This window comes from Strigops habroptila, chromosome 1, assembly GCF_004027225.2.
Source record: "Strigops habroptila isolate Jane chromosome 1, bStrHab1.2.pri, whole genome shotgun sequence".
Taxonomy (NCBI): domain Eukaryota; kingdom Metazoa; phylum Chordata; class Aves; order Psittaciformes; family Psittacidae; genus Strigops; species Strigops habroptila.
Window position 1 is genome coordinate 39,357,993 of NC_044277.2, and position 23,975 is coordinate 39,381,967.

Here is a 23,975-nt window from a genome sequence, read left to right on the forward strand (position 1 = left end):
CCATCCCATGAGGTGCGTCATGAAGTTATCTTCACTGCCCAAGTCTTTGCAACCATGCCCCATAGACACCTTGCCCTGTGTGGGAAGGCTGGAGATCTCTAGGGGAGAGGTGACCCTGCTCTTGGTGCTGATGACAGTGGTGAGCACGCTGCCCCCTTGTCTTGGGGAGCCCTCGGGCTGTGGGGAAGGCAGGAAGCAGCCTAGCCTGGCTGGGCACAGCATGGAGCATTCCTGTCCCAGCTGAGCCAGAGCCATGGCACGGCTCACCTCCATGCTCCCTAGAGCTCAGCTCCTTGTGTGGGTGCAAGGAGAGACAGTCTGGAGGCTGGACGGGACCATGTTTTGGGGAATGCACAGATGTAAAGGACAGATGGCATTATATGGGGCTCTGTGCTTCCTCCTACTGCTGCCTACACCCCTGCCCATGCGACATGTCCTTCAGTTTAACAAGTGTTGGTATGCCTTGCAGCCAGTGTCATCTGTCACATCTGTGCTGCTGACTCAGAGCTTTGTAGTTTCTCCAGTACCTGACACCACAAATACCAGAGCTCTTGATCACACTTTCTGATGCTTTTATGTTTTTCACTTTTGTTTTTTTATTTTTTTTTTTTTAATTCTTGCTCCCCTCCCTGAAATGGCATCTTCTCATTGGTCTCACTTTAAAGCTTTAATGGTATATTTCTTTACTGTGCCAAGTCCCAAACTTGTTGTACTTTGCTGCCTCCTCCTCTCAGCTGATTCGATCTCCTCTCATTTCCTCCTCGCTAATCACAGCCTTCTCCAGCTTTGGTTATGCTGCCCCCCTGCTCCAGACCTTAGTCATGCTCAGTGTGTTTATAAATCTTAATGCAGTCTCAAATATAAAGCTGTGCTGTCGCGGAGTTTCGTTAGCATGCTCAATCTTTGCTCAGGGTGAAATACACAAGGAATTTTGAACTGTGTTGCTGTTCTAAAACTTCTGTTTAGTAAAGTGATCTTGTGTATATCTAACAACTGCTACAGAATTTTCTTAACTTTGCAGTGTATTTTACAGTAATTTGTAGGAGCCATAAAAAGAGCAAAAAGAGTGTGTGGGAGGGAGGTTTGACACAAACATTGCAGGTAAAGGAGGTGGTGGGGTTTTTCCGTATTTTTCATTTTTATCCCCCCCCCCTTTTTTTCCCTCTTTAAGGAAATGCTCCTCTAGCACTCCTGGATAAGGCTTGTTGATAGATAGCCTTGCACTGTATTATCACAGTTTGCCTGTTGTTTTTATAAATGAGGCCCTTAAGTCTCCCAGGAATTTCCTAGGGAGTAATATCCTTCAGCATAAGGACGGCCAGTTGCACATGTGTGCAGTTACAAATGTAATGCCTACTGTTTTTTTCTTTTCTTTTTCCTTTTTTAAGAAGAAAAACAAATCCCAAAGCAGAACCCTTTACACTCAAATGCCTATCCGACAGTGTATGACCATTTTGAGTTTTGAAACAATAGCAACCAACTTACCCCATTACGTATGTCCCAGAAAAAACCTACAACAGCATATGTAGTATGTGGAAGTAATTTGGAAGGCATCTTGCAGTTTTGAAGGGAACACGGTGAAAAGAAGAGTTGGGTGAAAAGAATCTGAATGTGGTCATGAAGAAAGAAACTCATTAGCAGCATTAAAATAGAGATTGTAATGAGTGGGGTGACTAGTAACATCTTTCTTTTTTCTGATTTCTCTTAGCACATAAAAAAGCTGCAGCCCATGTGAAGAGGGGAATTATTAGCTAAAAGATAGCCATCAGAGTTCAGAAGATAAACGAAAGGTGGATCTGAACCTTGAAATTATCAGCTCAGCTCAGCAGGAGGTTGCAAAGGCAGAGTGGTGAAAGGAGGGTTTCCTGGAGAACTCCCAGAAGATTGAAATGGATTATACGATTCTGGAAGGGGACAAGAAACAGGCAATGCAAAGGTGCTAAACATAAACAGTTGTAACAAAACACTGGTCAAGCACTTCACCTCCAACACCCTGCAAAACATGGAAGATGTTCTGTATTGAGACCACTGTGTCAGTCGAGCTAATCAGAAATGTTTCCTGGACAGTATTCAGGGTCATCCGGAGGAGCACTCCTTGCATGACCTACTTTGTTTTTAAGGTCATTTTTTCATTGAAAAAATTTCACCATCAGTTAAATCAGTAAATAAATCCATTTTTCTAAACACCTGTCTGAAAAATTAATTCAACATAACTATTGTAAAACTCTTCACAACTTCTTAAAAATAAAATTAAACTAAACCATACCTTTTTGATTGCAAATTTTTGCTAGCCCACAGCTACTTTCCTACAGTGTGAAAGGAGCTCAAGCATCTTGTTGGAGAGCACTTTAGAGGAATACGTTCTCTGGGACTCAAAATCATCTCCATTTCATGTTTCCATCTGCCCTCCAGGACTTTTTTCCCATTATGTACATGAAACATTGATGCATGCCATACAGTCATAAGACTATTTTTAATTCAATCTTTTTTGTCACCACCTTCCTTTCACCTTTCTGGAAGCCTGCTCCACTGGCAGTCTGCAGCTGTTTAAGGCAAAGTCTTGCATGTGGTTTTTTTTCCCATCACTTACTGTAGGCTTGGAAATCAGGGAAGCAGAGTCTACTAAGTTGTTTTAAAAAAGAGGTGCTCTTAAAATGCCCTGGTGTCTTGGACTGTGCAGGACAAAAATTACCTTGCAGAACACAGGTCTTTCATCACAGAGCACCCATTATTGACATTGGTGAATGCTTACTGTCATAAACTGTGTCCAGCAAGACTGTGAAGGAATACGCCATTATGTTAATAAAGTCTTAGGCCTGTGTGTTTGGGAGGTAGAGCTGGGGTAGAGAAGGGCAACAGGTATGCGTCTCTCAACCTGCTTCTGTGCCAGCAGGGAACCCTATCCCCTCAAATCTATCCGTGCCCTCCTGTGCATTGACAAACCTTCTCATGCTCCATCTGCCTTCCTCACTTGGTTGCCCTGCCAATAACAAGCTGATTACCTTGTGATTTAGTGGTAAAGTTGTTTGGTGACTACATCGTTACGACATTTCATCAGGCTGACAGGAGCTCCCAGACTGGTTTTCTGTTGGTGCAGCTCCAGGGTAGAATCTCTGTGGACTTCTGGCGGGTTCTGCCTTTGCTGCCTGAAACTGAATCCAGTGGTTGCTGCCAGTCACCTGAATCCAAAAATTGTACTCCAAGTGATTGTTCTGAGTACTAACTGCCTGGCTTCATCTCCCTCTTCTGTGTTCAGTCGTGCATAACTGCTTTTAATTGTTCATCAGTCTGGCATAAAGTCTTAGAATTCTTACACATTCAGATGTGCATCCCAAAATGTGTTGCATTACTGAAACTGAAGCAGAGCACTGTAAATGAACTGCACAATGTGCCAAGTGAGAGATGGGAACAAATGCAGAGCTATTTACTTACCTTGTTAACAAGGATACCTTCATAGCAAAACGGCATGCCAGCACTCTGTGAAGTCATCCTAATGAGAGTAAGCTGTTTAGGTGTATGCTAACATCACTGCATAGGCAAAGCTGGTACATGAACAGTCAGAAATATATTCAGTGTTTGTGCTGTGGAGGATCTGAAAGGCTCATTGATTACAGCTTTGAAGAGGGATTTGCTTTGGTATTACCCCAAGTATTCTGCATCTTTATTTGTCCTTTCCTAAGGCTTTTGTGGTTTAGCTCATAAGGTCATTGACACAATCATCCAACATCACAGCTGTAGCAATAGTAGTAAAGGACATCATGACTAAACAGGACACTTTTTACTTAAGGTAAAGTTACAATAATCTATAAAGTGTTTTCTTTTCAGACAGAACAGCAGTTCCTCAACTGTAGGGTGTATTGGAAGATTATCAGCTGCTTGGGAATTGGGCACTCCTTAATGTTGCCTTTCTTTGGGGGCTGGGACAAAAGTCAGAGGAGACTGGCAACCAGGATTTTAATTGGAATTTAAATCCAATTAAAATCAGCATTTTAATTGGAATACCCCCAACAAATCGTATGAAAGTTACAGAAAAAGCAATGCTAAACCCTGTCACAGCTTTTGCCCCCTGGCAGTGTTGTTCAGGCAGTGTGATATTCAGGGCAGGACTGGACTTCTGCTACATTCTTCGGACTACCCCATAGTTACCACCTACATCCAGGACATGGTGTATGTGCTGGAGACACTACCCTTTCTCATAGTCACTTTATTTCTGTCCTTCATGAGTTGTCTTTTGGGAGTCTTAGGGAGTTGGAGTTCTTTGGAGGCATCAGCAAGATGTTCTGGTTCAAAAATCGAAGTGATCTTTATCAGAAAGGCTTTTTAAGGAAACTAAGGAGCCATGTTGTAAGAGGGATATGACACAAGTATATGACAGATTAAAAGGTAGGATCAGAGGTCAGAAGTAAACAGTCAATTCTCAGTTAAAGGAGGGTCCTGGTTATGTTCCACAGAGATCTGTGCAGTTCAACTCATTTGTAAATGGTATCAGTAAAGGGGTGAGCAATTGGGTGAGCAAGTTTGCTGTGAAGAAGAGAGCCAGCTGTGGAGAGCAGTAGAAAGGCATTGAAGTGCTGAAGACAGTGCAACAAAATGGGTGATGAAATTCAGTGTAGATAAATGAGAATAACTGAGGAGCACTGGGCAGAACAATCCTGATTATATATGAAGATAATAAGTTTGAGCTGAGTATTACGGTTGAGAAGTAAGATTTGGGGATTGTGATTGGTGACTGTGAGATCATGAGCTTATTGGTCACCAAAACACAACCCAGTTGTTAGAGGAAAGAAATACAGAATAAAATTGGGAATGTGATTACGAGAGCGTATGGTCCAGTTCCCTTCCGAGTCCTGTGTGCGCTTCTGGAGCCGTCATCTCAGAAAGGATTTATTAGAACTGGAGGAAGCTTAGAGAAGGTCAGCAAGGATAATGAACTACCTGGGGTGGCTTCCACATGAAGAACACTTCCGTAAACTGGGGCTTTGGTCTGGGAAAGGAATGAGTTGAGGGCAATGTCATGGAGATCTGCAGAGGAAGGAAGAGGCAGACTAACCACTGCCTTTCAGAACAAGAACATACACAGTGAGGAGGGAAGGCAGATTCAGAGCCTTCAGAAGGAAGAGGTTCTCTATAAAATCACTAGTGGAGAGACCTTTGGGGCGACTTTTCAAAAGTACACTGCGTATACTAGAAACTGATACTGTTTCCAGGGGAAGTGTGTACTATTGCTTGGAGCAGTGATGTGCTGAACCTTGCTAAACTAAACAGAAGCCACATACGGTTCAGGAAGTCCCTGACATCAAAGTAGTTGGAGGTCAGAGGAGCATCAGGAAATATCACATGTTCGTGACCTGTTCTGTACTTTTGGCTGTTACTGGAGATGGATGTACCATTTATCTAGCCTACACACCTAATCTCATTTTGAAATGTCTTCAGACAAAGGAAAATAATATTCCTTACAAACATCAATTAACTTCTGATCATATTAGTATATAATCTCATATGCACTTTTACAATGTGTGTTTGTGTTTACTTGTACATGTTGAGGATTTGATTAGGGTTTATTATAGAATCATAGCATGGTTTGGGTTGGAAGAGACCTTCAAAGCTCATCTAGTCCAATCCCCTGCAGTGAGCAGGGACACATTCAACTGGATCACGTTGCCCAGAGCTACATCCAGCCTGGCCTTGGATGTCTCCAGGGATGGCACATCCACCACCTCTCTGGGCAACCTGTGCCAGTGTTTTACCACCCTTATTGTGAAGAATTTTTTCCTCGCATCCAGCCTGAATCTTCCCTCTTTTAGTTTAAAACCATTACCCCTTGTCATATTGCAACAGGCCCTGCTAAAAAGTCTCTCCCCATCTTTCTTATAAGTACCTTTTTAAGTACCTTTTTAAGTACTGAAAGACTGTGATAAGGTCTCCCTGGAGTCTTCTCCAGGCTGAACAACCCCAACTCTCTCAGCCTTGACATGGTCCTGTATGCAGATTAAACCGTAACCAAACTTTGTTTTCACAGAAGCATCATTACTTTAAAAATGGATGCAGATTATTCTTAGGGGGTGGAATGGGGTGGTGTGATTCTAAAGCACTTTTACAGGTTTTAAACATTCTAACAGTAATGACAGTATCAACATTATTTGTATCATAGCCTGTCCAAAATTTTTTAGAAAAATGTGTATGCAATGCCATAGAGATTCTTAAAAAGCTCATAAAATCAGAGTTATCAGATGGGTTAACTCTAGGCTGCTCTTTTTTCCTTAAATTTAGTATATAATCAGGAATCCTTTGCAATATTTAGTAACCAAAACTGAGCTCTCAGAGTTAAAGTGGACCTAAGCTATTTGAAACATGGAAAGCCCACAGAGAGATGCTGGATAGTATTGCGATTTTTTTTTTTTTTTTCTCTAAATTACAGACTATTAGGTCGTGATAAAACAAACGTTGGTAAATTCATGTTCTACTTTTCCAGAAACTTAAGAAGAAAAAGGCAGGCATGATAGAATTTTTCTTCTTCTGAAAAAGGTTATGTAATACTCTTTCTAGTGTAGCATCTTATAAGAATGAGTTATTTTCTAAAATTAAAAATCTGATTGTTCAAATTTCATGACTGTAGTATAGCTTTTAAGAATTGCGAGTGGTCTTACAGTCATGAAGAAAACCAGGTCATACTTCATAGTCTAATCTATATAAATACCTATTTTCATATGAGGGTTACTGCCCCACAGCAACCTACTGGTTTTTTCCTCCAAATGCTTGCTTTATTAATTCATGACAGGTATGTATATTTAATAGAAGTTTGCTAGTGTAATCTGTGTATTTACAGATAATAAAAATAAAAAAAATGGGTTTCATCATTTTAGTGCATTTGTTCCCCTTGCTACCCACATTTCACACTAGTTTGAAAGATACGGGATTTTTCCTGCTTTATGCGTATTCAGTAGATTTCTCTGTTTGTGGATGTTTTCCAAAAAAAAAAACCAAAACACCAAGAAAATGTTTGTTAAAATTTTGAATTGATGAAATACCTTAATTCTTGTCTTTTTATGTCTTTATCCCTTCCATGTAATACCCTTTGCAGCATAATCATTGTTCTGCACACAGTAGATATTAGCATGTGCTGTCACTAACAGTAGACTACAATGGTTGCCTGGGTTTAGTTTCAGTGCTTATGTTAATTCATTATGTTCTGGATGTTAGGCTGTTTCCCTGAGGGGTAAAGTCTTATGTGTTATTATCTCTAAGTATTTCTTATGTTTATACCTAAGATCACTGGATAGATATTTTCACTGTTTTGCCCACGCTGTTCAGTTTTCCTGCAGCAGCTTTCACGGGCAGTTCTCCTGCTGCATGCTTGGAGTTGCTTGTGTCTTCCTGCAGCCTGTGCATGCTCTTGCTGCTGTCCTGCCACGCTCTCTTGGCCACCCTTCTATAATGTAGGCTAGAGCTTGAATCCATGAAGGATGTCTCTGAGCTCAGCTGCCGGCTATAAGGAGAAGTTCTGAAGTTCAAGATAAGATAAATACAGCCTCATACCTATTTTTTAAAAAAACAAACAAACAATCTGTTCTTCTGTTATTTGTATGTGTCTGTGCTCCCCTTTATATGAAACACTGCTGTACGGTAGGGCCAGCGCCTACATCTTTGAATGGTTATTCACAGTAACTGTTGCCCAAAAATGCAAAAGGTCAAGTGGCTTCACCTACCTCTCAGTGCCATCTTGTCCCCCTGGGGCCTCAGCATGCACCCCTTTGTCTTCTTGCATCTGTTCTCTCACAAGCTGAAGGAGAGGAGCTGTAGAGCCTTGTCCAACTCCTGGCTACTGTCCAGTAGTGTACCTGTTGGCTCTGACCCTCTTGCTGCCTCCCATATGAAAGGCCATAGTGGCCAGAGGCAGGGCTCTGGGGGTTGAGATCGGTCCCTCCTGTCATTTGACAGTGCTGTGTTTGTAGACAGTTGTGCCAGGTGTCTTTACTGCTTGGGGCAGAAACATGTGCATACATGTTGCTTCCTGTTCAAATCGCTTCCAAATTACACAATAAAACAGGCAGGAAATTAAATGAAGTATCACTTTGTGAAAGTGCAGGCATGAGCCCCTCCTAGCATAGGCAGGCTCCCTGGTCAAACCCACCTTCTGGTTAAGTCTCACCCCAGTAATGCCTGTTCTTCCTCCTTCTTGTCCTCCAGTATCAAAGCCTCAGCTTGAGCTTCCAAATGTAGAAGACCTCGGGCCACAGAGTTCTCGCTTTGTTTCCCCTTTCCACCTCTGAAAGGGGCTTTCTGCTGCAAAAAGCCTAGCATTTTCCTACAAAGTCAGTGAGACTTACCATTCTAAAGTAGTGCAAGTGTGCAGTAGGCACATTGATCCTTGATGACCCAGAAAGGATGGCTGAACCTTTCAGGCCTACAGGTCCCAGTGTGCTGTCCTAGAGGAGAGCAGGCACTTCACCGCTTATACCCTCAGCCCCTTCCAACAGCTGTTGTAGCAGAGGTATTTGAAGGAAGTAGGGCTAAATCTGCACCTCTACAAACTGAACTGCCTAGTGAGAGGCTTGTGTGCAAGCCCATAGCACAGGGAAAGCAGGCACCTAAATGGTGCTCCTTCTTCAGTTGCCTTGACCCAGGGGTAGATCCCTTCACCTTCAGGAGCACTGGCGACATTTGCACAGTTTTAGCAACCCCAGCCGTGAGGAGCAGACATGGTGAGAGCTGTAGTTCAGTTCTGCCACCCTGTAAGAATGATGCTGTGTGTCACTTTGGCTCTTCTGAGCCACAATACATGGCTACGTTGGCTGTTGCTTGCTGATACTTCCTTCAGCTCAGCTCCCCCAGCTATCCCTGACTGCTTGGACAGAGCAGGTTTCCTCTGTCACAACATTTTTACTCAGGTGACTAATAGTCACCTGATACAGAAAAGAAGAAAAATGGTTACTTATGCTACAGTAATTGTGGTTCTTCCAGGCACGCTCTTCATAGAGGCACCACAAGCAATCTCTTGTCCTTCTCTCTGAATGAGCCTTTACTGTTGGCAAACCTGAGAGAGGTTAGACTGGGGCATCCTGAGCTTAGTTTGCTCCATTACCACCCTGAGCAGCAGCAGCTCCTGGCTTCCTTGGGCTGCACGTGTTCATCCTCCTTCTTCCCAACCCAGGATGCCAGTCTGTGTTTCAGCTTTCCAGTCCTCACACTGTGCTCCCAGTTAGGGCAGCAGCTCTTGCCCACATACTTTTCTCCCGTGGCCCTGCTCCTTTTCTTCAGCCACAGCAAACTGTGTCAGCTCCTTCACATCAGCATCAGGTTTGGGAGCAGCAGGGCTGCATCAGCTACTGAAGAGAGAGGTTGCCACCTCCCAAAGCAGTACGTTGATGGCAGTGGCGCATGTAACGGCTCTCGCCCCATGGCATGAGTGAAGAGCAGAACTGGGAGCTGCCGTTGCTGCAGAGCCTGTTAGGTGGTGCAATGATGTGTGTGGCAGTGGTCAGGAGCCCTTTGCCTCACTGCCAGTAGCAGCTGGGGGAGTTCACAGGCACAGCCTGGATGGACATTGCTGTCTTCAGAGAACTTGATCCTGTTCATGTGAGTACATGCTCACCTGGGAGCTGTGTGGACAGCACTTCTTAAAGAATCACAGTTTCCATAGGGTAAGTAACCGCTTTTCATTTTGTTTCCTTAAAGAAATATCTAAACCCCAGGATGACTCTGTAATACTATTAAATCCTTAACCAGTTCCACCATTATTATGACTAATGTTTCTAGGAATTTTCCTCTGGTTTAAAATGGATTAATTTCAGGATTTGAAGCTAGATTCATTATACTGTGTACAAGGCAGAATGACAGATACGGTGTTCTCATTATTGTTCTCTTATTTTGAAAGAAAATAGCCATGAAACTGGTGTTTTCCTTTACTGTGCTTGGACACTTAAGAAAAGTAAGAATTGCAAGTTAGGAGGAGGATTATTGGTTGTATTCATGTAATATCTTCATTATCCTTTTAGTTTAGATATCGAATAGTGTTTTAAAACATTTTCAAGTGCAGCTATTTTTTCAGATTTTTAAACATGAACTGTGAATTTTGGAAAAAAATATGTTACTCTTTTTTAATATTAAAACCAGGAATAAATGATTTAGCTTCGGGTTTGGGTTTTGTTTTGTTTTCTTTGACTCCTTAGATGGTAGAAATTCAAATATTGTCTAACCTGGAATTAACAGGGTGCCTGGAGAGTTAGCAAAACTAGCGCCTCACGGATACTGGAAAAGCTGATCAATTCTAGGAATTGTAATCTGGCAAATCACAGTAGTTGTATTTTGTTACTAGTTCGCAAGGGGGTTTGGGGCATGTGCATGTGACAGTGCTTTCTGCAGTGTGACACTTCTCTGCTTCACATGGACAGTAATTTGAACTTTGTTACTTGTTTAAAAATTGTTCCTAACTCATCTAGTTGAGAAGAAAACGTAATAACACTGTAACTATAAGCAGTTATGAGAAGAATGGTACATCTTTGTCCAGTATTCTGCCTCAGAGATTTCCTAGGTCCAAAAGCTTCTGAGAAAGGTGGTCTAAAATTCAGCGTTGTCATGGACAACTTTTGTATTCTGTGCAGAAGAAAAAGTCTTTTATCAAATAGCTGATTTATTGTAACGAAGCAAAGGAATTATTGTACATTTTCTGTTAATCTTGTCAAATGTAGCAAATGTTTTCGTTATTCATACAAACTTACCCCTTTTTGTGTGTATGTTGTTGAGTTCTGCTTAATTATGGTCTAGAAGTTGAGATCCCAGCTAATTGTAGGTATAGCATTGCCCTTATCTGGATCCACTGCCCTGTGATTTTGCTATATTCATAAGGTAATGAATAAGAGTACCTCCAGCATTTTAACTACATCTGGTGTTTGTCTTGCTTGCTTACTTGTTCCAGTTGCTTCAGTTTCCCTTGATACAATAGTCTTTCCATGCCTCTAATGGCCCATCTCTGAGGACATCTGCTTTTTGCTAGAGAGACTTTAGATGTGTGGTGAGAACTGAGTACCATAAGCATGTAAGAGAAAACAATGAATAGTGTTGAGAGGGCATTATAATATTTTAGACAGAATTTGGGGGTGAGGGGCATGTACGGTTTTGAACAGGGAATAGTCTGTAAATACCAATAGTGGAGGGACTAAGTCCACGAGGACTTAGTCCATTACATTATGTGGCTGTCTTAAATATTGTCTACTTAGTGTGAACTACATTAGCAGAAAAATCTGAATAGTGAAGCTCTTCCTTTCTGCTGTGGCAGTGGAAGATATTGAGAATAGGCATTGCAGGGTAACTAATTTATAAGGGTCTTGCTTGGAAAGTGAATGAGGAGTCATTGGCATTTTCACCCTGAAAGAAGGTGATTTGGGGACCTCCAAAAGAGATGAGGGTTGTGTTCCCTCTCTTGCTCCTTAGGTGAAAACAAATCTTTTTCTTTGGGTACTGGAGCCCCAAATAAATGCTCCTCAGCTGTCAGAAAGCTTCAGCTGGTTGCCCTGGAGCACTTTTGCCTTTAATAGGTGTTCAGGGACACCAGTTTGCTCACGTTCATGCTTACCAGCAGAGGAGGCTGGGGCTGTGTGAAGCTGAACTTGGTACCAAAAGGAAGAATACTTTGATGAAGCAAATGGGAAGTGAGAAGGGAAAATGGTTTGTGTAAGGGAAATGCTACATTACTCCCGGGTTCCTGCCAAATACCTTCAGCCTGGTGTGCCACGTGGGGTATGTGCACTGTATAGGGCTTCGCCCTTAAGTATCTGGAAGAGTTGAGGGGATAAACCTCCCTGCTTTCTGTTTTCCACTTATACCTGTGTCATCCAGGAGGCCTTCTAGCAAGAAAAGGAAGACATGCTGCAAATTACAAAAGGATGGTGGCAAGGAAAAGGGAGATATAAGGGAAATTCCAGAAAGGCCCTCTGGATTTGCTCAGGCACACCTAGACTTGCCTTCCATTGGGATTTACCTGTAGCATGTACATCATTAAGAGGCTTTATTATTTTTTTAAATTAATTTTATTTTCCTTTGCAGGTCACCTTTTATGCTGTTATTTCCTGTATAATTAAGCAGAATGAAGGCATTAGGTTCTATTAAAGCTGGGCCTAATCCAGAAATCTTCTCTTATTCAGTCCTTCCTGAGTAAGAAACTCAAGTCTGGGCCCAGCATTTTACATGTTTTATTGTTATTTCTAAATTATTTGTGGTCTGTGGAAATTTTTTTTGTTATTTTGTTTTTAACTTTATTGTAAACTCCTTTGCTTTTGTCTGATTTTATCTGTTTTATGTGTTACTGTCCAGCATAGCATTAGTTGAAATGATGTAAGTATACTGCAAATTGAAGTGCGTAATTGCTACTGATAATGCAAGAACGATTGATTCCTACGGTTTATAATTAACAGTACATAATGTTCTGTGCATGGGTTGGATCTATCCCGTTTAACTTTTCCTTTCTGATTTTTTCCATCCCACGGTCTTGCTGCATCCCAGCCTTTCTGAATGTACTGGTTTCGCTGGAGTCTAGTCCGTTCTTCCTTTTGTTTTTCAGACCAGTAAAAATGGGAAGTACTGGATTCTGGTTTCCTCCAAGAAGAGTCAGCGGAACTGGTTAAGACCAAAATCTGAGGACTTTAGTGGGCAAACATCAGGTGTGCATTGAACAGAGGCTGCTTTAATTCTGCTTTAAGTATATGCTTGTTTAAAAATAGTATTATATATGAGCTTTTGTGTAATGTGTTTGTTATATTTGATACTGCATATAATCATTCATCCTGCAGTTGTGAAAGCACCAGTAAGAATGAGGATTTTAAGTGATAATGTGTTGAGACACAAGCAGGCAATATTACTCATAAAATTCTTTCAGCTGGTCTTTGGAAAGTATAATATTTGAGGATCAGTGGTTTTTTAAATTTTATCTCCATTGCTCAGTCTATATATCCACAAGGAAAAAAAAAAAAAAAGTGGTTATTTGCTATTCAGAGATCAATACTGAAGTTCTTCATCTGTTGAGAAATGGTACTGAGATAATAGTGCATACATGTCTTTTAATAAAACACTGTCATTGTCAAAAATTGGATCCACACTATATTTATTCTAATGATGCATATTTAAGGACACTTATGCACAGTTCAAAGTCAGCTTAATTCATTTTGATCATGGAGGAACAGAACCTGAATTCTTCATCTGTGTGAATGTTCTGAATTCTTTCTGGTACAGCAACTAGGCTACCTGAAGTTCTGGAAATTACAGTAATGTTGTATTGGCCTGAATATAGAATCATGAAATCAACTAGGTTGGAAAAGACCTTTAAGATCATCAAGTCCAACCATTACCCCAGAACTGCCAGGTCCACCACTAAAACGTGTCACCAAGGGCCTCATCTACGTGGTTTTTGAACACTTGGAGGCACGCTGATTCCGCCACTTCCCTGGGCAGCCTGTTCCAATGCCTGATCACCCTTTCAGTGAAGAAGTTGTGCCCAATATCCAGTCTAAACCTCCAGCCCGAGATGTGATCTTTGCATTGAGAAAAGGAGGGGGAAGTTGTCAGAGTTGTTAATTTAAGCTCGTATGCTGTTCCACAGCAAAGACTGCTTTTGGCCTCACATCAGACACTGCATATCACCCTTCTGCATGGCCTAACATCCTGCATCTCCCAAACTTGATGCATGTTCAGTTCCTCCCCACCTACCCCCAGCAACTCCTATCCTCATGTCCTTAGATATTCCCAACCCCTGTGCAGCACTCCCTGCACCTCCCTGGCCCCACACCCCCATCCGAGTTCTGTCTGTTGTCCCCTCTGCAACAGCTCACTCTCTCTGCTGTATCCTACCAGCTGTGCCTGCTTCCCTTGTCACTGGCTGGGCAGAGAGGCCACTGGCTGCTGGACTCTGGACTCAGCATGGTCAAATTAACCACGCTCCCCTGCTGCAGACTGTGAAGGTGGTTCTCTTGCCCTTTGCTGCTAATGCTGCCTGCCTTGTCCCAGGCTAGGTATGGGTTTGGCAAGGGAGGTGAAGGGGGTCATATCCTTTTCTTACCAACTAGGTGTCCTAGCCACGCAGTGAGAGTCATGGCTGCTGCACTGTCAGCTGTGTGTGGCAGGTCTTATATAGGTGCCTGTGTGGTATAGATATACTCTCTGTTAAGTAGATCAGGTTGGGGTTTTTTCCTCCCCCCCACCTCAAACTTCATTTGTCAGGAGAAGTTAGGCTAAAACAAGATTTCATTCTGTATTCAGGCCAATATGCATAGAAGACCAGTTTGTTCATTTAGAGGAAAGCAAAATTAATTTTATTACCAGATTCTGATTGAAGCATATGTTGGAAAAAATCTTTCAATCCACAAGTATATCACAACTTCGATGTGAATGAGACCCTCCTTTTCATTACACTGACGGCCTCATTGACATTGGAGCTGGTCTTCATTTACTTTTATTGCAGAAAATTGTTGCTCCCAAGTCTCCGAGCAAATTTTTCATTTTCTCACTTATGAACTAGATAGTTGATTATGAGACAGAACATAAAATTAAGCTGATCCTTTGAAGACCTGTGCATGTTCCCACTCATGGAACTGATGTCTGCAGACTTGGTCCCATGAGTGGGAATGAGTCCGAGACAAATCTGAAATCGTAAGGGTCCTTAGAGAAAGACCTTTCTGTCACTGGGTATCTTTAAAGACGTTAGTGGTTCCATATATAACTGAGGGGAGTAAAGGTGGTCTTACAAAACTTCTTGCTTAAAGATGATAGCAGAGTCTAACCTGCCGTTCAAGGACGTTAGGTTGGAAGGCAGCAGATTTCCATCTTGGTGTGCCAGTACTTCTATCCTTTTGTAAAGACAAAGGAAAAGTTATGGGGAGGGGGGAGGAAGAGGCATAGACAACAACATACTCTGTGTACATGTTTCAAATGGAGATGTCAGTCTGAATATTTCATAAAATGCAGACATTAAAGAGGCACATCCCCTTCTCCCCCTCCCATGCTGTCATGCATTGAGGAACACACAGGCTCTCCTTCCTCCTCGCCTTCCTCCAGGACCACGCTGGGGCTCTTGCAGCGACCATTTAGTTCTGCCCCCATTGCACCTGGGCACCACTCTCTATCTCAGCTGAGCCTCAGCAGGGAGAGAGGACAGCTGAGGCCAGCCCCAGACTGCCCTGAGCTCTCCATCCTCCCTCGCTGCCAGCAGCGAGGAGTCCGCTCTGTTCGTTGGGGAGGTGGCGCTGGGCTGAGCAGCTGTGGCCTGGAGCTCCCTGCCGGCTCCAGGCTCCCGGCTCCCGGCTCCACCTGTCTCAGCAGCTGCTGGGGGGTGGCTGGCCGCTGAGCCCCAGCCCGGCCACAGCCTCCGGCCTCCGTGCCGCCCGGCACAGCCGCCCCTGCTGCAGCAGCTGCCCTGGCTCAGGCCGGAGCGGACAGCAGCTGTGAGCTGCGACACCGGGGCTGGGGGGACAGCACGCTTTTGAGGGAGAAACGCCACTCTTTGGGGCTTTCCAGCCGTGCTAAATACTTGTGTTGTGTGCTGTCCTCCTGCTGTCCTCCTCCTCGCCCCCGCTGCCGCAGACCTCGCACCTTTCCTGCACTGGGTTTTGGTATCTGTAGTAGCGGCTGTGCTCCGATGGTGAAAAAATGCTGTCAGCTACCCCTGACAAAGGGGGGCTGTTGAGTGCCATGTAATAGCAGGTGCCCAGTTGCTACTATACATTACCAAATGATGAAATTAAAGCTGTTTGCCCGCAACTCAGACACGAGCATCACGCACCTCCTTTAGCTGAAAGCTGCTTGTTTAGTTTACGGTTTGCAATGCCCCAGCAGGACTGAGAGCCTGCATCCTGAGCTAGCCTAAATCTGAACATTTACAGCCTCTACATCTTCCAGGATAGGGTGAGGAGGGTGGGGGTCTCCAGCACTGCACTGCTAAAACCCTAATCTATCCCTAATCTATAGGATTTCTGTTGTTAATACATCAGGTCTCTGTTAGCAGAGGGTAAGTTTACAGGAGAATTTCACCTGGTGTTAGCAATCAGTGTCAGTGCGTACATTTCACTAGAGTAGATGCGTAGATGTGCAGTAATCTCAGCGAGGAGGTACACCCAAGAGCATGAGCTTTTCCCCCCAGACTGTCAGCAATGGGTACTGGCGCTTCTCACACAGGTTTTCGAACACTTCGAGCCTTACAGATCCTCACTTTGATAAGTGTATGCATGTGTGCGTGCGTGTGTGCGTGTGTCTGTGCAAACACCACAGGCGCACCTTTAATTCCTTTGAAATCCGAAGCTGCCAAAAGCCATCTGGGTAGGTAGGTAGGTAGGTAGGCTCTTTGCGGGGTGCCTCCTGTAATCTGACAGGAACTTTGCTGTTCTCCATCAGTGCTTGAGGGGAAGGTTGCGAGGTGTGATTTCAGGGCATATGTGGATCTGTTCATCCTGAGCAATGCATTGTAAGAGTTGCAGCAAATAGTGTTTAAAAAAAAAACAAACCTGCAGGTATTACATTAGACCAGCTGAACCTAATTTTATTTTTAAGTTTTATTCAGAAGCATCACATAGCAAGTAAACTTCAAAATCTAAGTTTAGTTACAAACTAGTTGTTTCTTATTTTTTTTTTCCAGTCCCCTTTTGCTTTCTTTTACGACCACATGAAACTTGAGAAGCCATCTAAAGCTAAATCATTTAGTGGAGTTGGGCAATTCCCAAGTGTCCAACAAGAAGGCCTGGTTTAGGCTGCGATGGCCACTGTCATTCCTGGTGATTTGTCAGAAGTAAGAGATACCCAGAAAGTCCCTTCAGGGAAACGTAAGCGTGGTGAAACCAAACCAAGAAAAAACTTTCCTTGCCAACTGTGTGACAAGGCCTTTAACAGTGTTGAGAAATTAAAGGTTCACTCATACTCTCACACAGGAGAGAGGCCCTACAAGTGCACACAACAAGACTGCACCAAGGCCTTTGTTTCTAAGTACAAATTACTAAGGTATTAAACTCTATTTATCTTTCAGATTATATTATCTATTTTATGTTGGCTGTGTTAAGCCGTGTAAAAGTATATATTTGTGTACGCCTTCAGCTCATTGCAGAGAGGATGTGTTAATTAAAGTAGCCATTGGATTGTTTCTAGAATTCTAAATTACCTAAGTTTGCAAGCTAATGTCTTTGATTTTGTTTCTTAATTTGTTTTCTGCTTTTGTTTTCTGTTTGTTTGCTTTTAGTTTTATTTTGTTTTTTTTAAATGAGCGTAGAATTTTCATTTGTATAAGGAATTGTCACAAGAAAAAGAGTATGGACTGAAAATTTTTTGGCTATGGACTTTTACATGAGTACTTTCATACTTGCCTATATACCCCTGTTACAGTAGCTAAACCCCACCAAAACCTAAAAGTGTCAATTTAAGAGAAATGGCTCGCGTTTTGCTATATTTAAATTTGTTGAACTGTCTATGTAGTGTCATGCTTTCAGTTAAAAGGTTCTGTTGCAAAGCAGCCTTTAGTGTAGTATTTAGCTGCCATTAAAAAATGAGCACGTGTGTTTTTTGATCAAAATAATTACTTACAGAATATATCTGTGTTTAAAGGCATATGGCTACTCATTCTCCTGAGAAAACCCACAAGTGTAATTATTGTGAGAAAATGTTTCACCGAAAAGATCACCTAAAGAATCACCTACATACACACAATCCCAACAAAGAGGCCTTTAAGTGTGAAGAATGTGGAAAGAACTACAATACCAAGCTTGGGTTCAAACGTCACCTGGCTTTGCATGCTGCAACAAGCGGTGACCTCACCTGTAAGGTATGTTTGCAGACTTTTGAAAGCACAGGAGTGCTGCTGGAGCACCTAAAAACTCACGCAGGCAAGTCATCGGGTGGAGTGAAGGAGAAAAAACACCAGTGTGAACACTGTGATCGTCGGTTCTACACCCGAAAGGATGTCCGTAGACACATGGTAGTGCACACTGGAAGAAAGGACTTCCTCTGTCAGTACTGTGCACAGAGATTTGGGCGGAAGGATCACCTCACGCGTCACATGAAGAAAAGTCACAACCAAGAACTTTTGAAGGTCAAAACAGAGCCAATGGACCTTCTAGATCCCTTTACCTGCAATGTTTCTGTGCCTATTAAGGATGAGCTGCTTCCAGTGATGTCTTTACCTTCCAGTGAACTGACATCAAAGCCATTTACAAACACTTTGCAATTAAATCTCTACAACACTCAGATTCAGTCCATGCAGAGTTCTGCATCTGCACACCAAATGGTTGCCACATCGTTACCATTGGGAATGCCTTGTCCAATAGATATGGAGTCTGTCCACCCTCCTCACCAGCTATCGTTGAAATATCCGCTCGGTACTACCTCATACGCAATTTCTATGCCTGAAAAAGAACAGCCATTGAAAGGGGAAATCGAAAGTTACTTAATGGAGTTGCAAAGTGGTATGCCTTCTTCATCCCAGGATTCTCAAGCATCTTCATCAAAACTAGGGCTGGATCCACAAGTAGGGCCACTAGATGATGGGTCTGGGGAGGTTTCCCTTTCCAAGGGCTCCGTTCCTATTAGCGAACCTCTAAACACCCCATCATTGGACTTTTCTCAGCTGTTCAACTTCATACCTGTAAATGGCCCTCCCTATAATCCTTCCGTTTCAGTGGGGAACCTCGGAATGAGTTATACGCAAGAGGAGGCACATTCTTCTATGACTCAACTTCCACCACAAACCCAGGATCCACAAGATCCTAGCAATAGTATAGGTCTTGGGTCTCTGCACTCGTTGTCAGCAGCTTTCACAAGCAGTCTAAGCACAACCACCACCCTACCACGATTTCATCAAGCTTTCCAATAGGATGTACAAAGCTGGCTTGTTACTGTCTATTTGTAGAAATGCCTTAGGTGACCATTTTTAACTTAGTGCCTACTATAAGACATTATAAATCCTCTGCTTTTGTACAGTACCAATCTCATGAAGCCAGTAAGAAATTTAAATTAACTTTTTAAAAATGTTTTGAAAGTGTTTATTCTCAGCTGTGTTTACTTTGTTGGGGTTTTTTTTTAAGCAGTCTCATTGTATTGTTTTCATTTTCACTGCCAATTGACACATTGAAAATGTTCAGTAGAAAGTCATCCCAAGCAAACTCTCAGCACTCATCCCTTTTTTATAACTTTTTCAACCATACCAGCTATTCTGTTTTATTGATGTCAGTGGTAGAGCTACCACCAGTTTACCTTTTAATATCTATTTTACTATTTGCAAAGAATCCAGCTAAAATATGTATCACAAAGATTCCTAAAGATCTGGGGGAAAAATATATATCTCCAGTCCATTTCCAAACAAATCCTCTTCCCAAATGGTGTCACTTCTGATCTGTTCTATAATGACAAATCTAAATTTTTTAAATAAATAGAGAATTCAGATTTTTCTGAAAACTTGTGTGTGTATATATAGAAGTCCATATATACACATGTACATATATATAGCATTTGACTTGTATTAAAGTCATTATAAAAGGTGTTAAGAATTTTGCCATTTTCTGGCTTAAATTTTTGTGGCCTGTTACAGATAACAGATGAAAAACAAAAGAAATTAGTTTAATTCTCTAAAATCATGGCTGAACAGAATTTCAACGGAGAATCTCTGCTTGCCTGAATGACAAATGTTTCAAGTTGAATTTGGAACTGTGGTGTTGTGCTTTCATGACTCTGGTATAGGGAAACAGGCGAAATTAATGGCTGATCTTGAAATATAAAAGTGTTGTAATGTAGTAATGCAGACTATTTTGTCGCAGTTTTTGTTTTAATTCTTGCTGTTTTTTTCTCTTTAGTAGTATAGAAAGAGTACTGCATAGGAATCTTCCAGTAGTGTATTCACATTTGTAGGCATCAGCCTTCTCCCAGCTGCCACCGCCAAAGGGTGGTTCAAGTCCAGCCAGAAAGTGTGTATCTATTTTCAGTTCAAAACTAGCGTGCAGTCAGAGAGTGAATGTAAATTTGCAAATACCGGGTTTTGGTTTTGTTTTGCCTTTTTTTTTTTCTTTTTATTGGAATGATCTTTTCAGTTGTGTTACATGGTGTGTTATGTCCTCCTAAGCAACAAGTTAGATGTTAATCACACTTTCTACACCTGGGTACTTGGTTAGGGACTTTTTGCCCATTGCCAAGGTTTAAAGACAGGACTCTTAGGAGTGAAGTAAAAGCATATTGCTTACACCACTTTTACCTAATGCAATATATTCTATTCCCCAACCCCTAATAACCAAAAGATAAAAAAAAAAAAAAAAAAACAAACAACCCTGTGATGCATGAAAGCAAACTAGATTTGCTGTACTTCAACAGTAACATTCTTTTCCTTGTCATTTTTGTACAAGGAATTAAAAAATAGAAATCAAGTACATTAGTATCTCTCAAACCATAATGAGGATTTGTACAAGGTTTTAAGTGGTTAAACTAAATATACTTCACAGAAACAAAAGTTGCTCCCATTTAAGGAGCTCATGCTCCGGATGTTTTATCAGTAGCTCCTACTTTTTTTTTGTAATTCTAGGAGCAATATGCAGGTGTAGTTTTACTATTTTATACATATGTGTATTTAAATTTTATTACTGAAAGATAACATTTTTATAAATGTGTTTGTGTTCCAAAGGCATTAAAATAAGGATGTATTAATAAGGAAAATACCTTTTGAAATTCTGCAAACTACTCCTAGATTTTGGGTTTAGGAGCACGTTATCTCAAAGTGGGCTTTTAGCTCTGCTTCATGACTGCTTCCTCTGGTTTCTGTGAAACAGATTGCTCGCTTACTTACATCTTTAGTTGAATGATTTGTTCAATATTGCTTCTTTTCTCTTTCACCTTTCTAAAGGAAAGAAAAACACAGATGAACAGAGCACAAGGTGAATGCAACCGAATGTAACTCTAGTTTAAATCGGCAACCATAACGCAGCTAGGAAGAACTCGGGTTTATTCTCAATCCTTTAAATCAATCTGAGATGAAGATAAATGGACTTAATTCCTCCAGTGGGTTGGAAAGTTCGGAGTGCTCAGCATCCTGCAGCCAGCCCAGCAGTGTGGCTGTGCAGCCTCAGGCACACAAATTCCCAATCCATAGCAGCTGTTTATCAGGCTCAGTTGCCGATTAGACTTCATTTACAAAAAGAAACCCCAAACAGACACGTTGCCAACACCCGCTTCTTAGCGCGTAGCCAGAATCCTTACTACTTTGTTTGTGCCTTAGCTTCCTGAAAAGGGATTGACATTTCACTTTGGAGTTAGATGTACATTTCACTTTAGAAATAGGGACCTCAGACAAGATATTGAACCTCATTCAGTCAGGGTTTCAGTCAGTGGCTGCACCGAGGGTGTTTGCCACTGGACTAGGATGTACGGTAACGTGGAAGCAGACTGACACTGTAAGCAATACTACCACCACCGGAGTGCTTTTGAGTATCACTTAGGCGGAGTCACTATTGGCCACTACTAAACCATCAGTTTTCAAACCCTGTCTTCTCGATTTCAGATGGATTCTCGGCGGGAGGGGGGAGGGCTGGCTGATCATGCACCACTCTTCGTGCAACTTCTAGACTTGTAGTAAGGTTTTTTGTTTTGTTGTTTTGGGTTTTGTTTCTTTTTTTTTTTTTTTAATATATATATTTTTGTGTACTTGTTGCTTGTGCTTTATTTAGTAGTAAATTGTGGAATAGAGTGATTTATTGTTAATTTGGCAGTAGCGGTTTTTAAAAACCATATACTGACTGAAACATGAGCCAGAGCTGATTGCTTTATTAAGCTAATAATGAATGTTAAGAGTACATATTTTCAGGATCATTTGCCTAGTGAGCTAAACTTGTATTATAGGCCAATATTTTTTAAAATAAAGCTTGGTCAACCTCTATGTTACACATATTACAAGATATAGCACTTTCAAAAAGAAAACCTAAACCTTTTAAGAAAATTTCTTACAGGTTATGCTTTTTATTATAAAACCTTTTATTATAATTTGTTTCAAGTGCCATTAGATTACATATATGTAGGCCTTTGGTATAATGCTTTGTGTACAAAATGGTAGACATTGTAATTTTAAACAGGTACATTTTTACAGTGTTTTCTTATCAATTTGCTATATTGCACAGAACCAGTGTGTCTTTCTTAAGGGTTTTACAATGGTTTTTACTAGGTTTACATGTTTCAAACTACACTGTCTTCTACTGCCATTTTGAATACCAGTCAAAAAAAATAGAGGAGTTTGTCCTCACCAAATGCAAACTGTGTCCTCTGGAGTTCTGGATGGTAAACTATGGCAAAAATGTTTAACATGCAGTATTTCATACAGATTTTTTTTATCATATCCTATCATCGCTATTGCTGCTGTCTGAAGTTGACTTAGGGCCTGATCCTGCATCCGTAAAGGTCAAGGGGAGCAGGATTGCATCCTTCGTTATGTCTGTCTCATACACTGGTTTAGCAGCTCACCCTGTATTCTTCTCGCTCTACAGATAAGCCTCCAAAATAAATGTACTTATCTAGCATGTAGTAAACCGCATAGGCTTCGCTGCCCATCCTGCATCCTCCCAGTGTACAGTTAAAGCCACAGCCTATTTAGCATCACACTCAACGTACAAATAATGCCACAGTAGTTCAAAATGTGTTTGGATAGTCCCAAAGCTTTTATGCAGTAAGGGTGTCTTACTTTTGTTGGAAGGCAGTGTCTTTTGATAACAGTTATCTAGCCCTGGAAGTGACACAGAACTATTGCTAATCATATGTAAACACTTTTCAGTATAAGCTTCAGTGGTACAGTTGAACCAGAGTGAATGTTTATCTCCTCAGAAACACTCCTGCAATATTGTTATATTGGATCATGCTGCTAATGTAACTTGGGATACAACTCCTCTCATGGTGCTACAAACCTCCCTGTCTCATTCAGATGTATTTTTACCCATAGAAAAAAGGACTATACTAGACCTATAGTTGTATGATATATTTTTATACTGTGACTTAATTTGTCATTAATGAACTTTGTGCAACACCACAATGTATTCATATGCACTTGCAAAAGTAAAATTTTGGACATGCAAATTTAAACGCTGACAAGCCCAGCTCTTGTTCACAAACATAGGTGACTGCTAGTTAAACTCAAATGTGGGCTTTTTATATGGTGTGGAGTGAAGAACATACTATATATTACTAAAAGCCTTTGAATTTAGACAATAACTGGGGAAAGCATATTGGGGAATGATGACACACCCAAACCTGACTTGGATTGCTGAAATTATATTTTTAGCTAGTGGAAAAATTGTTCGGACTTTATGTTTTAATGATAAAAGTTTTGAGTCAAAAATAGAGAAAGAAAAAAAAAAAGAACACAGAAAACCCTGCATTCCAGACTGAATTTGTATATGTTTCTTGCATTTAAAATTTGCTATCCTGTGATATGGGAAATTGAGTTGCTTATCATGTATATGTACTTTAAAATGTATTCACAAACTACTGTTGTATTTGTATAAAATATAGACAAAAAGATTGCATATATATTTTTGTGTATAAGCTCTGTAAAATAGCAATCACATTATGAAGCTGCAGCAGAACTTCATTTTAAACATTCACATCCAAAGAAACAGACTATTTATTGTCCACATACCCTGATTATAAAATATACCTTGCTGCTATTAAACAATAGTGCTGCAGCTTCTTGTGGCCTACAGTGTTATGTTTGCTGTACAAAAATATGTGAACTCCACAAAATATATCAATAAAATTACAGAATGGTTTTAGTTAATGAATAACTTATGCCTGGCATTTCAATAGATAACCTTGGTCTGAACGTTTGGGATTACAGAATACATCCAGTTTTGCTGGGTGTCGTTATTCTGAGTGTGCAGAGGTGTAACTGTCTTTCTAATTTACAAATGGTAAAATGTCAGTTTTTCAGACAATCTTAAAGCATAAGTATCTGCATTTCATGATTTCACCAAGGAACAAATTGGATGATG

The 23,975-nt window shown here is 41.3% G+C and overlaps 1 protein-coding gene across 6 annotated transcripts in view; it reads left to right on the forward strand.

The window, feature by feature from the left end:
• The window catches only part of PLAG1 (PLAG1 zinc finger), a 51,857-nt gene extending 28,092 nt beyond the window's left edge, over positions 1-23,765 (forward strand). For 2 of the 6 annotated variants that reach the window (XM_030483386.1, XM_030483407.1), the window contains 4 exons: positions 1,709-1,936; positions 12,557-12,656; positions 16,616-16,974; positions 17,572-23,765. In XM_030483386.1, coding sequence (XP_030339246.1) covers positions 16,733-16,974; positions 17,572-18,835 — 1,506 coding nt within the window. In that variant the 5' untranslated portion in view covers positions 1,709-1,936; positions 12,557-12,656; positions 16,616-16,732 and the 3' untranslated portion in view covers positions 18,836-23,765. The remainder of the gene's footprint in view (positions 1-1,708; positions 1,937-12,556; positions 12,657-16,615; positions 16,975-17,571) is intronic. The other 4 variants (XM_030483377.1, XM_030483396.1, XM_030483416.1 and 1 more) reach the window with 3 other exon arrangements.
• The last annotated feature ends 210 nt before the right edge of the window (positions 23,766-23,975 follow it).